Below are 16,307 nucleotides of genomic sequence, written 5' to 3'. Positions count from 1 at the left end.
CGGACAACCATCAGTAGTGACACCTACCAGTTTGTCCCATTCCAGTCCAAGCTTGACCATGCACGCATCGTCCTCCTTGAACAGATCGCTCCCCATTGTCGTTCCTTTTATTGATCTCAATGCTGCCAGCTCCTCCGTAATGTTGAAGTCCTGCCTTATTCCCTGGAGAAATACCAGTAACTGGGCAGTGTCACGGACATCACAGCTCTCATCCAAAGCCAAAGAGAAACAGTCAAAACTTTCAACTCCACTTTTTAGCTGAAGCTCGAGATTCTCCGCGATGCCCTCTACCCATCTGGTGACGGTTCGCCTGGACAGTGGGATTTTTTCCAATGCTTCTTTATTCTCAGGGCATATCAGCGCGGCAGAGTCCACCAAGCACTCTTTCACAAACTCGCCAATCCGAGAATGGCCTACTGTCCTCCGCCAAGTGTCTGTATTTCTCCGCGTGTTTTGTCTCATAATGCCGACTTAAATTATACTCCTTAAACACAGCGACCTGCTCACCACAAACTAAACAGACGGGTTTACCCCCGACTTCAGTAAACAAATATTTTGTGCTCCAAATCTTCTTGAAATTTCTATTTTTGACGTGCCCGTACATCATTGAGGGGTGACAATGATCGTGCACTGATATGCAGCGTTTCAATAGTACGCAGGTATAGACTTGTTTTACAGATTACGTATACGACGTACGTAGGCTACATACACTGTACATAAATAAACAGGCTTCAAAGTAAAAGCATTTCCGTTTTAATTTATACAGCCTATGGTTTTAGTCCACGCATTAAAATTCAAAAGTAGGTTTTATTTTCTAAATTCCAAGCAACCTTGGCCGGTCAGAGTCTGGCCCGCGGGCCTTAAAAAGCCCAGGTCTGCTCTAACCATACTACTATCAGTTCTTCTCAATGTCAAAAGAAATAAATAGCAAAAATATATTTTAAATATATTTAAACATAACACAAATGTTAGATATGTGATTGATATGTGAACACAAAACAAACACCATAAGCAAGTAGTCCTGTAGTAGTTTGTAGTAGTAGTATTTGAGCAAAGATTTGCCCAAATGAGATCTGGCCTCGACTGGTGTGGTCTATTTTCCCTGGCATATGATTGGTTGAAAGCAGTTCACATCTATTGGCTGAGAAAATTGAGTGGAGGAGATCATTAGCATCTGACTGTTTAATATGCAACGCGTCCTTAACACGCGTTAAAAAACTTGTTTGAATTGCAAATTACAGCGTATTTCACAGCGATGCGCTGTGGCATTTAATGCGTTGTGGGACGCACAAAGTCGGTCAGAACGGCCAAAATTACGTGCGAATTGCTGAAAATTACGGCCAAATTGTGGCACATTTGGCCTGCCATGCACATGCAGAAATAATCCTCGTGCAGATCCTATTGAGTTCAACAGATTCCAATTTGCTCGCGTTGGTTAATATCTGTGGGTTTGAAATTAAACACATCACTCGTGAGTCATTTTTTGATGCACTGGATTATTGACAAAAATTAGGCTCCATAGTTGGCCCTTAACAGAGATTTTAAATATGGTAGAATGTTTTATATATTATATTTTAACATAATCTTAAATAAAACAACCAGATTTCATGCAAGTACACTAGAATATTCTAGTGTACTTGAAATCTTGCCTCAATACCCCTGCAGTAAGCAGTGTGCTATGTGCTCACATGCACATAGCACACTGCAGGCACAAGGCCATGCCCCCTACATACAATATGCATCCCTCCATGATTTCTATGGTTGGGTTGGGGAATGAGTAATACTTTACTCAACATTCATGTTTTTGTTGTTCAATGAAAGAAAAGATTGTTCAATAAAATAATTAAAACTTGGATGGAGGTCTGCCTGTGACAAAATAAAAGTTTATATTTATGTTTGGATATGGTACAGTTAATATAAATGACCCCCAATTTCCAGGTAATTTCCACAATTCCCCAGTTTAACTTCCAATGGAAAGTTTCTGGAGGTTTACCGTCCTTTGCTGCTCTAGTTGTCAGTGCCCATCAGCCTCATATATATCAGTAGGTTCAGATGGCGATCATCATCTATTCACATGGCAATGCTCAGTGTTGGGAGCCCGTGGTGTCACTTTTAATGCTCTGGGAGTCCCATTGTGAACTCAAACTAAACGAACGTTACTCGGTTAGGTTTAGGCAACAAAACTACGTGGTTAGGTTTAGGATAGATTGTGGTTTGGGTTAAAATACTAAAGAACATTATGTAAGAAAGTTAACTTAAAACATCACTTTTGGTTTCACATTTGGAGAAAACCCTGCTGCACTGGAGGCGAGGCTCAGTGATTTAGAGGCACGGCTCCGCACCATGGAAGCTCAGTCTTACGCTACAGTAGCTAGCCAGCCACCTACAACTTTAGCCGGTGCGAAGCCACATAGTGTAGCATTAGCTCCTGCTAGCCCTCCCCCGGCAATCCCTGAGCAGCCAGGGTCCTCCTGGGTGACTGTGAGAGGACAGCATAGTTCTAAATCGAAGCCCATGGTTAACCATCCGCCCGTTCACGTTTCAAACAAGTTTTCTCCACTCAGTGACACGCCTGCTGAGGAAACAACACTGGTTATTGGCAGCTCCATTTTGAGAAACGTGAACTTAGAGACACCAGGGACCATAGTAACATGCATCCCAGGGGCCAGAGCGGGCGACATTGAATCCCATTTGAAACTTCTGGCTAAGTATAAACGTAAATATGGTAGGATTGTTATTCACGTCGGCGGTAATGACACCCGATTACGTCAATCGGAGGTCACTAAAATTAATGTGGAGTCGGTGTGTGCATATGCAAAAACTATGTCGGACTCCGTAATTTTCTCTGGTCCCCTGCCCAACTTGACTTGCGATGACATGTATAGCCGCATGTCATCATTCCGTCGCTGGCTGTCTGGATGGTGCCCGGTAAATAATGTGGGCTTCGTAGATAATTGGCAGTCTTTCTGGGGAAAACCTGGTCTTATTAGGAGAGATGGTATTCATCCTACTTTGGAGGGTGCCGCTCTCATATCTAAGAACCTGGACGCAGTTGTTAGCGGTCTAAAACCATGACAACCCAGTGTTGGGATCAGGAAGCAGAGTCGCAGTTTAATACACCTCTCTGCGCTGCCCTTATCGCAGGTGCCCAGGAAGCAGAGTGGCAGTCTTACACACCTCTCTGCGCTCCCTGTGGAGCATTTTCCAGCTCAGTTTAGTATACAAACACTGTCTGCCCCACGATCATTTAAATTAAACAGATCAAAAATGAACAGAAGAGGAGCTATAAAGAAAAACTTGATACAAATCAACGCAAAATCTGCGACTATGCAACAATATCAGAAAATAAAATGTGGACTTTTAAACATCAGATCTCTGTCATCTAAAGCTGTATTAGTAAACGATCTGATATCAGATAACCATATTGATTTACTCTGTCTGACCGAAACCTGGCTGCGTCCCGAAGAATATGTTAGCCTAAATGAATCCACTCCTCCCAGTCATATTAATACTCATATTCCTCGAGGCAGTGGTCGAGGAGGAGGCGTTGCAGCTATTTATGACTCAGGCCTATTAATAAACCCTAAACCTAAACTAAATTATAATTCATTTGAAAGTCTTGTTCTTAGTCTTTCACATTCAACCTGGAAAACTGTGCAGCCAATTATATTTGTTATAGTGTACCGTGCTCCTGGTCCGTACTCTGAATTTCTGTCTGAATTCTCAGAGTTTCTGTCAAATTAAGTCCTTAAATCTGACAAAGTAATCATTGTAGGTGACTTTAATATTCATGTGGACAGCGGTAATAATAGTCTCAGTATCGCGTTTATCTCTCTATTAGATTCGATTGGTTTTAGTCAGTGTACATAAACCTACTCACTGTTTTAATCACACCCTCGACCTTGTTTTGGTTTATGGTGTGGAAATGAATGACTTAATAGTCTTTCCACAGAATCCTATTTTATCAGACCATTATTTAATAACTTTTGAATTCATATTACAGGACTACTCACCACTGGGTAAAAGTGTCTACACTAGATGTTTATCTGATAGTGCTATAACTAAATTTAAGGAAGTGATTCCATCTGCATTTACTTTAATGCCTTATCCTAATATTCAAGACTCCTGCACTAACGTTAGTTTCTCTGAAATTGATCACATTGTTGACAGTGTTGCAGGCTCTCTAAGAACAACACTCGACTCTGTTGCTCCTTTAAAAAAGAAGATGATAAAACAGAGGAAGTTAGCTCCGTGGTATAACTCACAAACCCGTGAATTAAAACAAATATCGCGAAAGTTGGAAAGTAAATGGCGCACCACTGAACTGGAGGAATCTCACTTAGTTTGGCGAGAAAGTCTTAAAACCTATAGGAAGGCCCTCCGTAATGCCAGAGCAGCCTATTACTCATCTTTAATAGAGGAGAATAAGAACAATCCTAGATTTCTTTTCAGCACTGTAGCCAGGCTGACAGAGAGCCACAGCTCTATTGAGCCATGTATTCCTATAACCCTCAGTAGTAACGACTTCATGACCTTCTTTAATGACAAAATTATAACTATTCGAGACAAAATCAACTCGCTTGGCACCAATTTTTCATCAAACCCAGGAACCTTACAAACTGTACAACCTGATATATTCTTGGACTGCTTTTCTACAGTCAACCTTAACAAATTAACCTCTACTATTTCAGCATCAAAACCTTCTACTTGTCTCCTAGACTCTATTCCAACTAGGTTACTTAAAGAAGTGTTACCTTTAATTAGCACTCCTGTATTAGATATGATAAACATGTCTTTATCAGCAGGTTATGTACCACAGTCTTTTAAAGTAGCTGTAATTAAACCTCTTCTTAAAAAGCCCAGTCTTGATCCTGAGGTACTAGCTAACTATAAACCTATATCTAACCTTCCTTTTCTCTCTAAGATCCTCGAGAAATTAGTCGCCAATCAGTTGTGTGAGTTTTTACATAATAATGAGATATTTGAGGATTTCCAGTCCGGATTTAGAGCAAATCATAGCACTGAGACAGCACTGGTGAAAATTACTAACGACCTTATAATAGCTTCAGACAAAGGACTTGTCTCTGTACTTGTTTTACTAGATCTTAGTGCTGCCTTCGACACTATTGACCATCACATCCTGCTGCAGAGACTGGAGCATTTAATTGGCATTAAAGGAACCGCACTGAGCTGGTTTAAGTCATATTTATCAGATAGATCTCAGTTTGTACATGTTAATGACAAATCCTCCATGCACACTAAAGTTAGTCATGGAGTCCCACAGGGTTCTGTCCTTGGACCGATTCTTTTCACCTTATATATGCTTCCCTTAGGAAATATTATAAGGAAGCACTCCATAAATTTTCATTGTTATGCTGATGATACACAATTATATTTGTCGATCAAACCAGAAGAAACCCATCAGTTAGATAAACTTCAAATGTGCATTAAGGAAATAAAAAGCTGGATGACCTGCAATTTTCTGATGTTAAACTCAGACAAAACTGAAGTTATTGTACTTGGCCCCAAAGGCCTCCGAAACTCAATAGCTAAAGACATTGTTACTCTGGATGATGTTGTGTTGTCCTCCAGCACCACAGTAAGGAATCTGGGTGTTATTTTTGATCAGGATATGTCCTTCGATTCTCACATAAAACTAACAACAAGGACTGCATATTTTCACCTGCGTAATATTGCAAAAATTAGGAACATTGTGACTCAGAAAGATGCAGAGAAACTTGTCCATGCATTTGTTACTTCTAGGCTGGACTATTGCAACTCCTTATTATCAGGCTGCTCCAATAAGTCTGTTAAAAGTCTCCAGTTGGTCCAAAATGCTGCAGCTCGTGTACTAACTAAAACAAATCGAAGAGAACATATTTCTCCTGTATTAGCTTCTCTGCACTGGCTACCTGTAAAATCTAGAATAGAATTTAAAATCCTTCTCCTTACGTACAAAGCTCTTATTGGTCAGGCTCCGTCATATCTTAAAGAGCTCATAGTACCGCATCACCCAACTAGATCTCTGCGCTCTGAGAATGCAGGGCTACTCGTCGTTCCTAGAGTCTCCAAAAGTAGAAGTGGAGGCAGAGCCTTCAGCTACCAAGCTCCTCTCCTGTGGAACAAACTCCCAAATGTTATTCGGGAGGCAGACACTGTCCCCTTATTTAAAAGTAAACTTAAAACTTTCCTTTTTGATAAAGCTTACAGCTAGGGCTTACGATAAGACTTTATTCTGCTTAATTATGCTGCTATAGGCCTAGTCTGCCGGGGGATAATACTTTTCCTGATACTCTGAGCTTCTCTCCTCTCTGTCTGTATCATTCATGTCTCATCAATGCACGTTACTAATTCCTACATGACGCTTCCTGCTGCTATTATCACTGTTACTCATATATACTATCACTAGTTTAATAAACTATAAAATTTGTAGCTGTATCGTAGCTGCTATTGCCACTACTCATCATTGATCATGTTTGCCACCATAATTATTATCATTTTCATATTCTGTCACCTTAGCTGTGCTTGTTTCTACTATTTTGTTGTATTAACTGTCTTAACATATACAGTACGTTATATTCACATTACTATAAATATTATTATAGTTACTGTTAGGCTTTGCTTGCATCTCTGGAAGTGCGTCTGTCTCTCTCTGTCCATCTGTGTGTCTTTTCTCTCTTTCTCTCTCCTTTTCTTCCTCCCCAACCGGTCAAGACAGATGGCCGTCCTCTACAGAGCTGGGTCTGTCTGACGTTCCTGCCTGTTATAGGGAAGGTTTTCGTTGCCACCGTACTCTACAGAGGAATTGTTGGGTCTATGTAAATCATAAATAAGTCATTGAGTGTGGTCTTTACCTACTCTGTAAAGTGTCCTGAGATAACTTTTGTTATGATTCGACACTATAAATAAAATTGAATTGAATTGAATTGCTCTCCCAGGTCAAAGTCCTGTGTGCGTTTGAGCATCCACCAGCCAACCTTCATCCTTGCGAAGTTTTCGGTCTTTTAATTTTACCCAGGGTCTCATTTGCAAGAGAGACCTGTTCAGGTCGGCAGCAGCAAAACACAACGTTACAGACTAACTGAACACACAGGAGACACAACACAAACAGTAAAATAATGCAGTACAAAGTGCAAAGTGCAAAGAACAAGATAAGTTCAAGTTAAATTATGTACAAGTGCAGACCCCCACAGACTGTCTCAACAGCCTTCCTACAAGCAGTTTGAAGTCCCCTAAAGAAATAAAGCTGGACAGCTTCAGCCTCTGCTGGAGCTGGTTCCAGGTCGCAGGCGCAGCGTAGGAAAATGCCTTCTTGCCAAGCTCAGTACGGACTGACGGGACGGCAAACGAGATGTAGTCCAGTGAACCGGAGGCTGCGATGGGACTGTTTCCGTACCAGAAACATTGACAAATAAGATGGGAGCAGCCCGATAATGGATTTATAGACAAATAAATACCAGTGAGTGGTTCTGCGCATGGAGAGTGAAGACCAGTTTGTGAGAGAGTACAATGTACAGTGATGTGTGAGGGGTTTACAGCCAGTTATGAATCTCAAGGTCCCGTGATATGCGGCATCCAGTAGTTGCAGGGAGTGAGCAGAGGCATTTATATATACAACATCCCCATAATCCAGGAGTGGCAAGAAAGTGGCCGCATCAATATGTTTCCTGGCTTTAAAAGAGAAACAGGCTCTATTTCTGAAGAAAACCCCCAGCTTTAACCTCAATTTCTTCAGTAACTGGTCAACATGACATTTAAAAGAAAGGGTATCATCAACTGTGATGCCTAGATATTTGTAAGTGGCCACAGACTCAATGGGGATACCCTGAGCAGACATTCTAATTCTGGGTAGAACAGCAGGTACCTTCCTTTTATTAGAAAAGAACAACAACTTGGTTTTACCTGCATTTAGAACTAGCCTTAGATGGAATAATTGTGCCTGAATGGTGTCAAAAGCAGACTGCAAGTCAGTGAACACCTGGTCAACAGAAGATGCACAACAATAGACAACGGTGTCGTCAGCAGAAAGATGTACAGATGCATTAATATTTTGTCCCACCTCATTTATATAGATGGTAAAGAGAGTTGGTCCTAAGACAGAACCTTGCGGCACCCCGTTTACAGTGTTTAGGAACTCTGAGTAAAGGCCATCAGACTGCATACACTGTTTATGGTTTGAAAGGTAGTTAGAAAACCAGCCAACTGCATGGTCTGACAGTCCAATGGTGGTCAGTCGCTGACTCAAAATCCTGTGATCGACTGTATCAAATGCCTTTGAAAGATCGATAAAAAGAGCCGCGCAATATTTCTTGGCATCCATGGCTACCAACATATCATTTATCACCTTAATAGCAGCTGTTGCAGTACTATGCTGTTTCCTAAAGCCAGATTGAAAAGAAGATAAAATATTGTTCAGGCTGTTGTTAATGCTCCCTACCTGTTGCTCTTTATACTATGTCATCTCACAGCACCGTGGCCATACGCTGACGACATGCTGCAGAATAAGTGTGGAACACTCAAAACTTCAAACTCATATAAATATGGATTCATATGTTATGACTGTTTATTAAAAACAAATCACAGACCAGCCATACTACTCTTTTAGTTTCAAAATGTACAGTATATTGTTTACAACAGTACAAAAACAAAAGTCTGTATTTACAACACTACTATGGCCTTCTCATTGTACTATCTTTGGTTTCACTGCTGACCTGATTATTTGAAAAGTAACAAAAGGCATGAGAAAACAATGGAAGAGGCGCTTCAAATGTTCATCTACTGTTTTCAAGTCATGTTGTAACCATCCCGCAATATGATTACTGCCTTGTCATTTCAAAGACGCTGGTTGGGAACTTCTTCACACTCTTTAAAAAAAAGTAAGAGAAAACTATTTCATCTCTTTGCTTCACTTTGGAAAAGTTCAATGAACAGTGTTAATGATCAACTAACATTATCTGCATCTGAAGCTTTTGGCAAAGTCTGCAAAGATTGTAGTCTGTCTTGTCCATTATTTAATTACCACAAGGAAGTTGAAGCCAGACAGCAACACAGACTTGTTTTAAATCTCAAAATCCACTGGTATTCTCATAAATATGATCATAAGGTTGAGGTGAAGAGCTGATGCTTATTTTTCAGTTACTGATCAGAACAACTTGAGTCACACATGTAAATTAATTCAGCCAGTTTACATGGCGACCAGCTATGAACTGAACTGTAAATGTTAATAAGGTATGAGTCCTCTCAAACTGTCTCATCAGTCCTTTGTGCTTCCTTGGCAGTTGTCTAGGCTGTTGTATTGTGGCATGTACCAGAGAAAATAATGTAAACCCAGAAAGCCACCATCTCTATGCACCTGATCGGATCTGCCAATCTCAACCACTGTCTTCAGCATGGGTTATTGGTCACCACTGAGCTAAATGACACAATACTAATATTAATAATACAGCAGAAATTGAGAAGAGATACTGTATAGCCTTATTCACTCCCATGTAACACTCCTACCATACAGTACCTCCTCAACACTAGATGATGCCCTCCATGCGGGTACCTTGCATGCTACAGCATCACCATCCAGGGAGGTTGCACACAGTAAAAATACATCAAAAACATGACAACAGATTTCAGACCTGGCATATATCTTCCAAAGTGAAAAAATGATAAAGTGACTTTAGAGTCAATGTAGTGTATTAAAGTAAATCACAGGTGAACAAACTACTTTTAGCATGAACCTAAAAAAAAAAAAAACATTATGGCAGAACATCCATTGGCTTTTCTTACAAGTTATTTCATTTCTTTTTGCCTTTTCACATGAAACTATTTGCAACATAAAATGATTCAAAAGTCTATTTTGAGACAAACAAAATGTGTATGTTATACTGTAACAACAATTTACAAATAGTGGTGTGTGTGTGTGTGTGTGTGTGTGGGTGTCACAGTTACAATCTACTGCATGTATAGAAATCATTCATAGTACATCCAGTTCCTTATTTAATATCATAACTAACTAGGACTCTTTTTGTATTGTTGAGCATCCATGAACAAGACAGAAATCCATTTGCCAGTGTTTGAAAACCAGAGAACATAAGTCACAAGGTCAGGTTTCAGTAGGGTTATACAGCAGTTAAGTGTAGTTTTCTCTGAGCACAGCCAAACAAAGGCTTTTACGTACACTGGGCACAAACAAGTAAAAACAATCAAAATAAACATTGGCATGCTCAGCCAGGCACACGCATAATTACAATTACTTATACAGGCCTTAAAAAGTGGGGATTTACATTCTTTGAAGAAATTCAAGAACAAACAAACCAAAAATCCTAAAGACAGAAATACGCAGCAAAACAAAACACCTGAGCATAATTGCTCAAACAATACATAGAGCATTCACCAGGAACACAAAAAGGCTAAAGGAAACAGTAAGATGAGACCGCCTCTGCGAGGTGGGACAGCAGGCTGTGGGCAGGACTCGGTGGAAAATGACTCGGATTGTTGCTGCTTATGTGGAGCCTGATGGAGCGTGTCAGCAGCCAACTGGGAGTCTGTGTTTGTAATGTTGCACGGCTGCTTTCAACTGCTTCTTCTCCACAAAGACACAGAGAAATAAAGTCATTTTTATTTCAGTCATTTAGTTTTATTACAACATAGATCCTATTTCACTAGTTTTGGCCGTTGGTCTTGAAAAAAATGACAACCTGGTACTCAACAAAAAAAAACTGCTGATCTGGGAAGTTTCTGTCTGACTCACTATCACTCTCCATTTTCTCACCAGGTCAAATGCTGCTTTGCTATAGGTGCTAATCGACACTATAGGCTGATCATTTCCCACTACAGAACAATTAAGGGTTACAGTGACTTGTTTTGTTGACAGGAATTAAAAATGGCAGATGATGGGAGACTTTGCGCTGCTTCAAATCACTATTAAGCAGACAGAAACGAAACAGTTACTGAGTAACTGAAGTTTCTTCTGTTACATATAAAGTTTAGGGTTTATTTAATATGCTTTATATACAAAATGCTTTGAATGACTCATAACCCATGTGTATGTGTAGCATGAACAGGGACACAGCCAAATAAGTCCAATTTTATTTATGGTGCCAAATCATAACAAAAGTTATCTCAAGGCACTTTACATATGGAGTAGGTAAAGACCAAACTCTGACTTATTTATGATTTACAGAGACAGACATCAATTCCCCCATGAGCAGCAACAGCAATCTTGTGCACACAGTGGCATTGAAAACCTTCCCTATAAGAGGCAGGAACGTGGAACAGACCCAGCTCTATGGAGGACGGACATCTGTCTGACAGAATTTAGGTTGCATCATCAATTCATTTGCTGAATACTAAAATTAATGAAACCTCCAAAAACAAGACACACTGAAACAATTTAAATGATACTTGATAATGGGATGGTAACATACACATTGGCATATACGTCTTCAAATGAAACTTGAAATGGACTGGACTCACTGTGCCTGTGTTTTTAGTGTATTCTTACCTCTTTCATCCCCTGTAGAACAGCCTGAATGCCTTTACACAGTGTGATTGTTCTCCTCTAGTTTCTTGCTCTCCTCAGATGTCCCCACCTCCTTCTCGCCAGTTTTCCAGCTTCCTTGTCTGTGTTGAACATATAATTGCAGAAGTGTGAAGCACCCGCTACAGAATGATCTTCTCACCCTGCTGCAGCCTGACTTCTTCACTTCACACATCACATTCTTACTGTCTCCTTTAGACTCACACACACACGAAGATGCTCCAGTATCATTATTTCCTTCCCATTCCTGTACCTGAACTTGCATATCAGCCAATAGTGACTACTGATCTGTTACCAGTGTGAATACATACAGAGAATGAATGCCACAGAACATTCTTTTATTGTTTAGTGTGACAATCAGTCATAACTGAAAAAGATTATTTAAAAATACTGTTAAGTAGATTTCTTACAGCCATTTATAATGCAGTATCAGATGGGTGCAGACTTGTGTACTCGTAGATACTGATAGCAGCATTTTAGTCATGATCTGAAGCATTTCTGATACTGGCATCAAAACAACTCCATGTGTGATCATTTTAAGGCAGGCTAAGGTTGTCAAAAGTATCCATACTTCAATATGATTCAATACCACATGTTTTAAAACAATAGGATATGATAGTACTGAAAGTATCAAAGGTACACCGAAATTATCAACCCCCGGCTGCAGAGGAGAAACAAGTGTGTGTTGTGATCCGTTCAGTGACTTCTGTGCCAGCACTGTGGGCAGTAAAAAAAGATCCTATTTAGTGTGCCAAGGGCTTTTATTTCTGTTGCCATGGTATCAAAATATTATAAAAGTTTTTTTGTAATGCTAGTATGTTTAGAGAGACTGCGGTTCTTTTGCTTATTTTTCTTAAGGCAAGTTCAAACCAAAGATTTGCAACGAGACGAGTTGAAACTTGCAACTACTTGCAATGTTCAGGTCTGCAACGTTCTGAAACCTGCCCCTTCACACCAGTGAGACAACACAGTGTATCATCTCCATAGCAAAGCTTCTCTGTACTTCTGTTCTAACCTCCAACTTTTAAGGCTTTTTTTCGTAGCTGGATATAATTTGTATCATTATGAAATATAAATGAGGACAGAGACAGTGAGATACTCGCTACAGCTGCATTTCTACAGAGATGAAACATAGAAAATACTGTTTTATTTCCCTGATTCACTGCTTTTTTCTGAATCACAGCGCTCACTCTCCTTATTTATTCTCTCTCTCTCTCTTTCTCTCTCTCTCAGACTTTGCTAAGACTTGATTGGCTGTTGAAACAGGTGACGTGTGTTACGTATTAAAACCAGCTGCTGGAGATTTGACAAGTTGAGTCACAGATGATAACATCAGCCGGTTTGAGTCCAGATGAGACTGGTCAGTTCACACCGCTGCAACTTTCACCTACAACGTTCTTAGATGGTTATAAATGGTTTGGTCTGAACTGGGCTTAAGTTTACTCTCTGGAGTACAAATCTGGGTTTGCACACCAGTGTGCGCTCAAGTGTGTGTTTCTATACCTTGAATTCTTCATGTAGAGCCAGTAGATGAGTCCAACCACGGCAGCAGCTATGAGGAGCCCTGCCATGACTCCTACTATGAGCTTGGCCTGGTCCTCTGAATCCTCCTGAGAGCCTGACAACAGACAGCAGCACTGTGCTTCAGCTATAGTACACACACGCATGCACGCACTCGCACAGAAGCAGTCCAACTGAGCACTTAAAGGAATTCACTGACAGACTGATTCAACTTAGCTGTGATGAGAACACAAACACCAAAATCCTGACGTGTCCGAGGTAGATCATTCATTGTGATGCTCCATGCTGACACTGTTCATTTTTCCTAGAAGGTTTGTGTAAGTTAATAATACTTAATAATACATTCTGTTACAAGGCCATGATTCCCTTGGTACCTTCAATCTGACTCCCTGAGGCTGCAAGATACAGCTGTAGAGTTATGATAACACTCTTGGTCACTTCACATTTCCTAGCTGGTGTGAATCTTTATCTCCATGTTCATGCATTATAGCCAATGAGATGTTAGCACATCTCCTCTTGCTGTCTTCTTCTGATCTTTGCTGTTTGTGGCTTCACACACTACTTTGTGTTGACGACTCTTCTGTTCTCCTTGTTTAAGAATGAATATACTCCTTCAGCATAAGACATATTGGGCTCTGGCACTTTGTATTCTTTTCTGGCATCACAATAAATTCTTCTCTAACAGACACCTGACCTTGAGCTACATTACAGAGAGCCCACCACCTCTGTTTCTCCGCTTTACATTGAAGCAATGAAGCGACACTTGATCACAAAGCACTTTCCTGCTTGTTCTTGTGTTTATAGTTGGAGTCTTGTTCTGGTTGTTACTGAAGCTGCATGTGATTACACTGAGATGAGTTTTGTTTATATTCTGGGAAACATCAGCAGCATGTGATAAAATGTTGGGTATTTTGGAGTTGACGGCTATGTTCCTTTTATAGAACAGGAGAGGTTTGATAAAATGCATTCATGTCAGATGATCTGCTCAATCACATTAAGACGTTTAGCGAATACTAACACCAGTCTACTGGAAGTTTCTGTCTGACTCACCATCACTCTCCATTTTCTCACCAGGTCAAATGCTGCTTTGCTATAGGTGCTGATCGACACTATAGGCTGATCATTTTCCACTACAGAACAATTAAGGGTTACAGTGACTTGTTTTGTTGACAGGAATTAAAAATGGCAGAAGATGGGAGACTTTGCGCTGCTACAAATCACTATTCAGCAGACAGAAACAAGATTACTCATCTAACAGTTACTGCGTTACTGAAGTTTCTTCTGTTACATATAAAGTTAAGGGTTTATTTAATGTTTTTTATATACAAAATGCTTTGAATGACTCATAGCCCATTATCCATGTGTATGTGTAGCATGAACAGGGACACAGCCCCATGACTGCAGTTGCACTATGTAACACAACCACAGTATGTGCTGTCCTTTATTAATCATCAGGCACTCTTTAACATCGTTCTACTCTGCATGACTTAACATAATGAAGAAACATAATGAAGATGGAAAAGCTGAGATGTGGTGCATGTTCAGACACTGTATTGTCTGCAGGTAACCTCATGAATGTGGGTCAGTTTACGCATAAAGAGAGTTTTAGTTCAATTGGCCATGATAGTAGGCTTTACCTCAAGGATAGCTTCATACTGATATATATATATACTGTAACATCTTCAACAGAACCTCCTGAGACAGTCTAGAAAGTAAAAGATAAGGGCAAAAGGAAAACAGAATCTTACCTTTTTCCTCCTTTTCCTCCTTAAAAACTGAAATCAGACATAAATAAATTAGAACTCAAAACAAAATAAAAATTCAAACAAAACAAAAAAGATGCTGTTCATCTAAAGAGCTCAAAGCCAAATCAATTCTGCACTGATCAGATGTGAGAGAGGCCTCACAAAATTATGTTCATGTTTTTCTGATAGTGCCTTATGTTCATGTTTTTCTGATAGTGCCTCACAACATAGAAGAAAGCAACAATACATTTGAAAAACACAATTAACTCTGCTTTCAGAGCAATGTACAGCAGAGGTTCAGCCCCCCAATAAACAACACATGCAGTCAGAGCCAGAAGATAGTGAAGGATGATTATCCCACCAAGACAGAGTGAGGAGGAACGGCACACAATGAATGCATGAAATGATATTGCTGTAGCATTAGGCATTGGACTTAAAGTATCTTTTTTTTTAATCATTCCAGCATCCATAGTGAGCATAGTGAGTGTAAGGGTTCTGTGTAACAGTTTCACCTGCACTGCAAACTTTTTAATTTCCCTAACATGCTCATTGTTAAAAAGAAAATAAGATCCAGCAAATAAAAGCTGTCATTAATAGGTGTATATGACTTGTAGAAAACAGAAAAAATAACATTTAAAGTGCTTTCAAAGAAAGGACAAAACAGCTTGTGATTTTAGTGCCGTCGTCCACTTCTGGAATAATAGGTATGATTTAAGAGGGAACTTATTAAAATGATTTCCTTTTAAGTGTTGCTGAAAAGAGGTAAAAACTTAACGCATGGAACGAGCTACCAGAGGATGTAGCACAGGCTGCTCAGTTAACTCTTAAGAATAGATTAGATTTCTGGTCAACAAGAGATATTTTGTATCATTGATAAAGGTCTTTGTTGATTATTTTCAACAGTACTTGTGGAATGATTGTTACCTTGGCATGTAAATCATTGTATTGTTTGTTTTAAAGTGTTTGTATAGTATTTCTTGTTTGCGGTGCTTGGTGAGTCTGGTGTGGAGCATTTATATCCTGTACAAGAAAATGTTTCATTCGATTTCATTAATTTACAACCTAATACTGCATCATTTACCAGAAACATTAAATAATAAATTCTTCCTGAATGCTCTCTAATGTTTAATGGAATAAAATTAGTATTTTCCTCTAAATTGGCTTCTGACCATTTTCCCTTTATCTTTGATCTCCTTTGTAATGATAAAAATAAGATCAAATTTGAAGTCACATTAAAAGTCACTTGCTATAGATGCATCAGGAGTTCCAACAGTTCAAGAACAAGGTTTCTCAACATACAATTGCATCATCTACAGCCCATAATATCATCAAAAGATTCAGAGAATCTGAAGAAGTCTCTGCACGTAAGCAGCAAGGCTGTAAACTAACATTTAACTGACTTGACTGTGACCTTTGATCCCTCAGGCGGCACTTGTTTATATCTGATATGCTCCGCCACTGGCTCCATCTAGTGACTGAATTAAGAAATTGGATTCGCGTTAATGCTGCTT

At 39.7% G+C, this 16,307-nt stretch overlaps 1 protein-coding gene across 2 annotated transcripts in view; it reads right to left on the bottom strand.

The window, feature by feature from the left end:
• Positions 1-8,582: 8,582 nt before the first annotated feature.
• Positions 8,583-16,307, bottom strand: part of alcama (activated leukocyte cell adhesion molecule a) — an 81,661-nt gene continuing 73,936 nt past the window's right edge. The window contains exons 13-16 of one of the 2 annotated variants that reach the window (XM_083927572.1): positions 14,800-14,826; positions 13,034-13,148; positions 11,495-11,613; positions 8,583-10,576 (exon numbers count right to left, since the gene is read on the bottom strand). In XM_083927572.1, coding sequence (XP_083783698.1) covers positions 11,529-11,613; positions 13,034-13,148; positions 14,800-14,826 — 227 coding nt within the window. In that variant the 3' untranslated portion in view covers positions 8,583-10,576; positions 11,495-11,528. The remainder of the gene's footprint in view (positions 10,577-11,494; positions 11,614-13,033; positions 13,149-14,799; positions 14,827-16,307) is intronic. The other variant, XM_083927573.1, reaches the window with a different exon arrangement.

Source organism: Echiichthys vipera, assembly GCF_963691815.1.
Source record: "Echiichthys vipera genome assembly, chromosome: 14".
NCBI classification, from domain to species: Eukaryota; Metazoa; Chordata; class Actinopteri; order Perciformes; family Trachinidae; genus Echiichthys; species Echiichthys vipera.
Note: the sequence above shows the minus strand (reverse complement) of the source record. Positions and strands in the feature narration are given on the sequence as shown.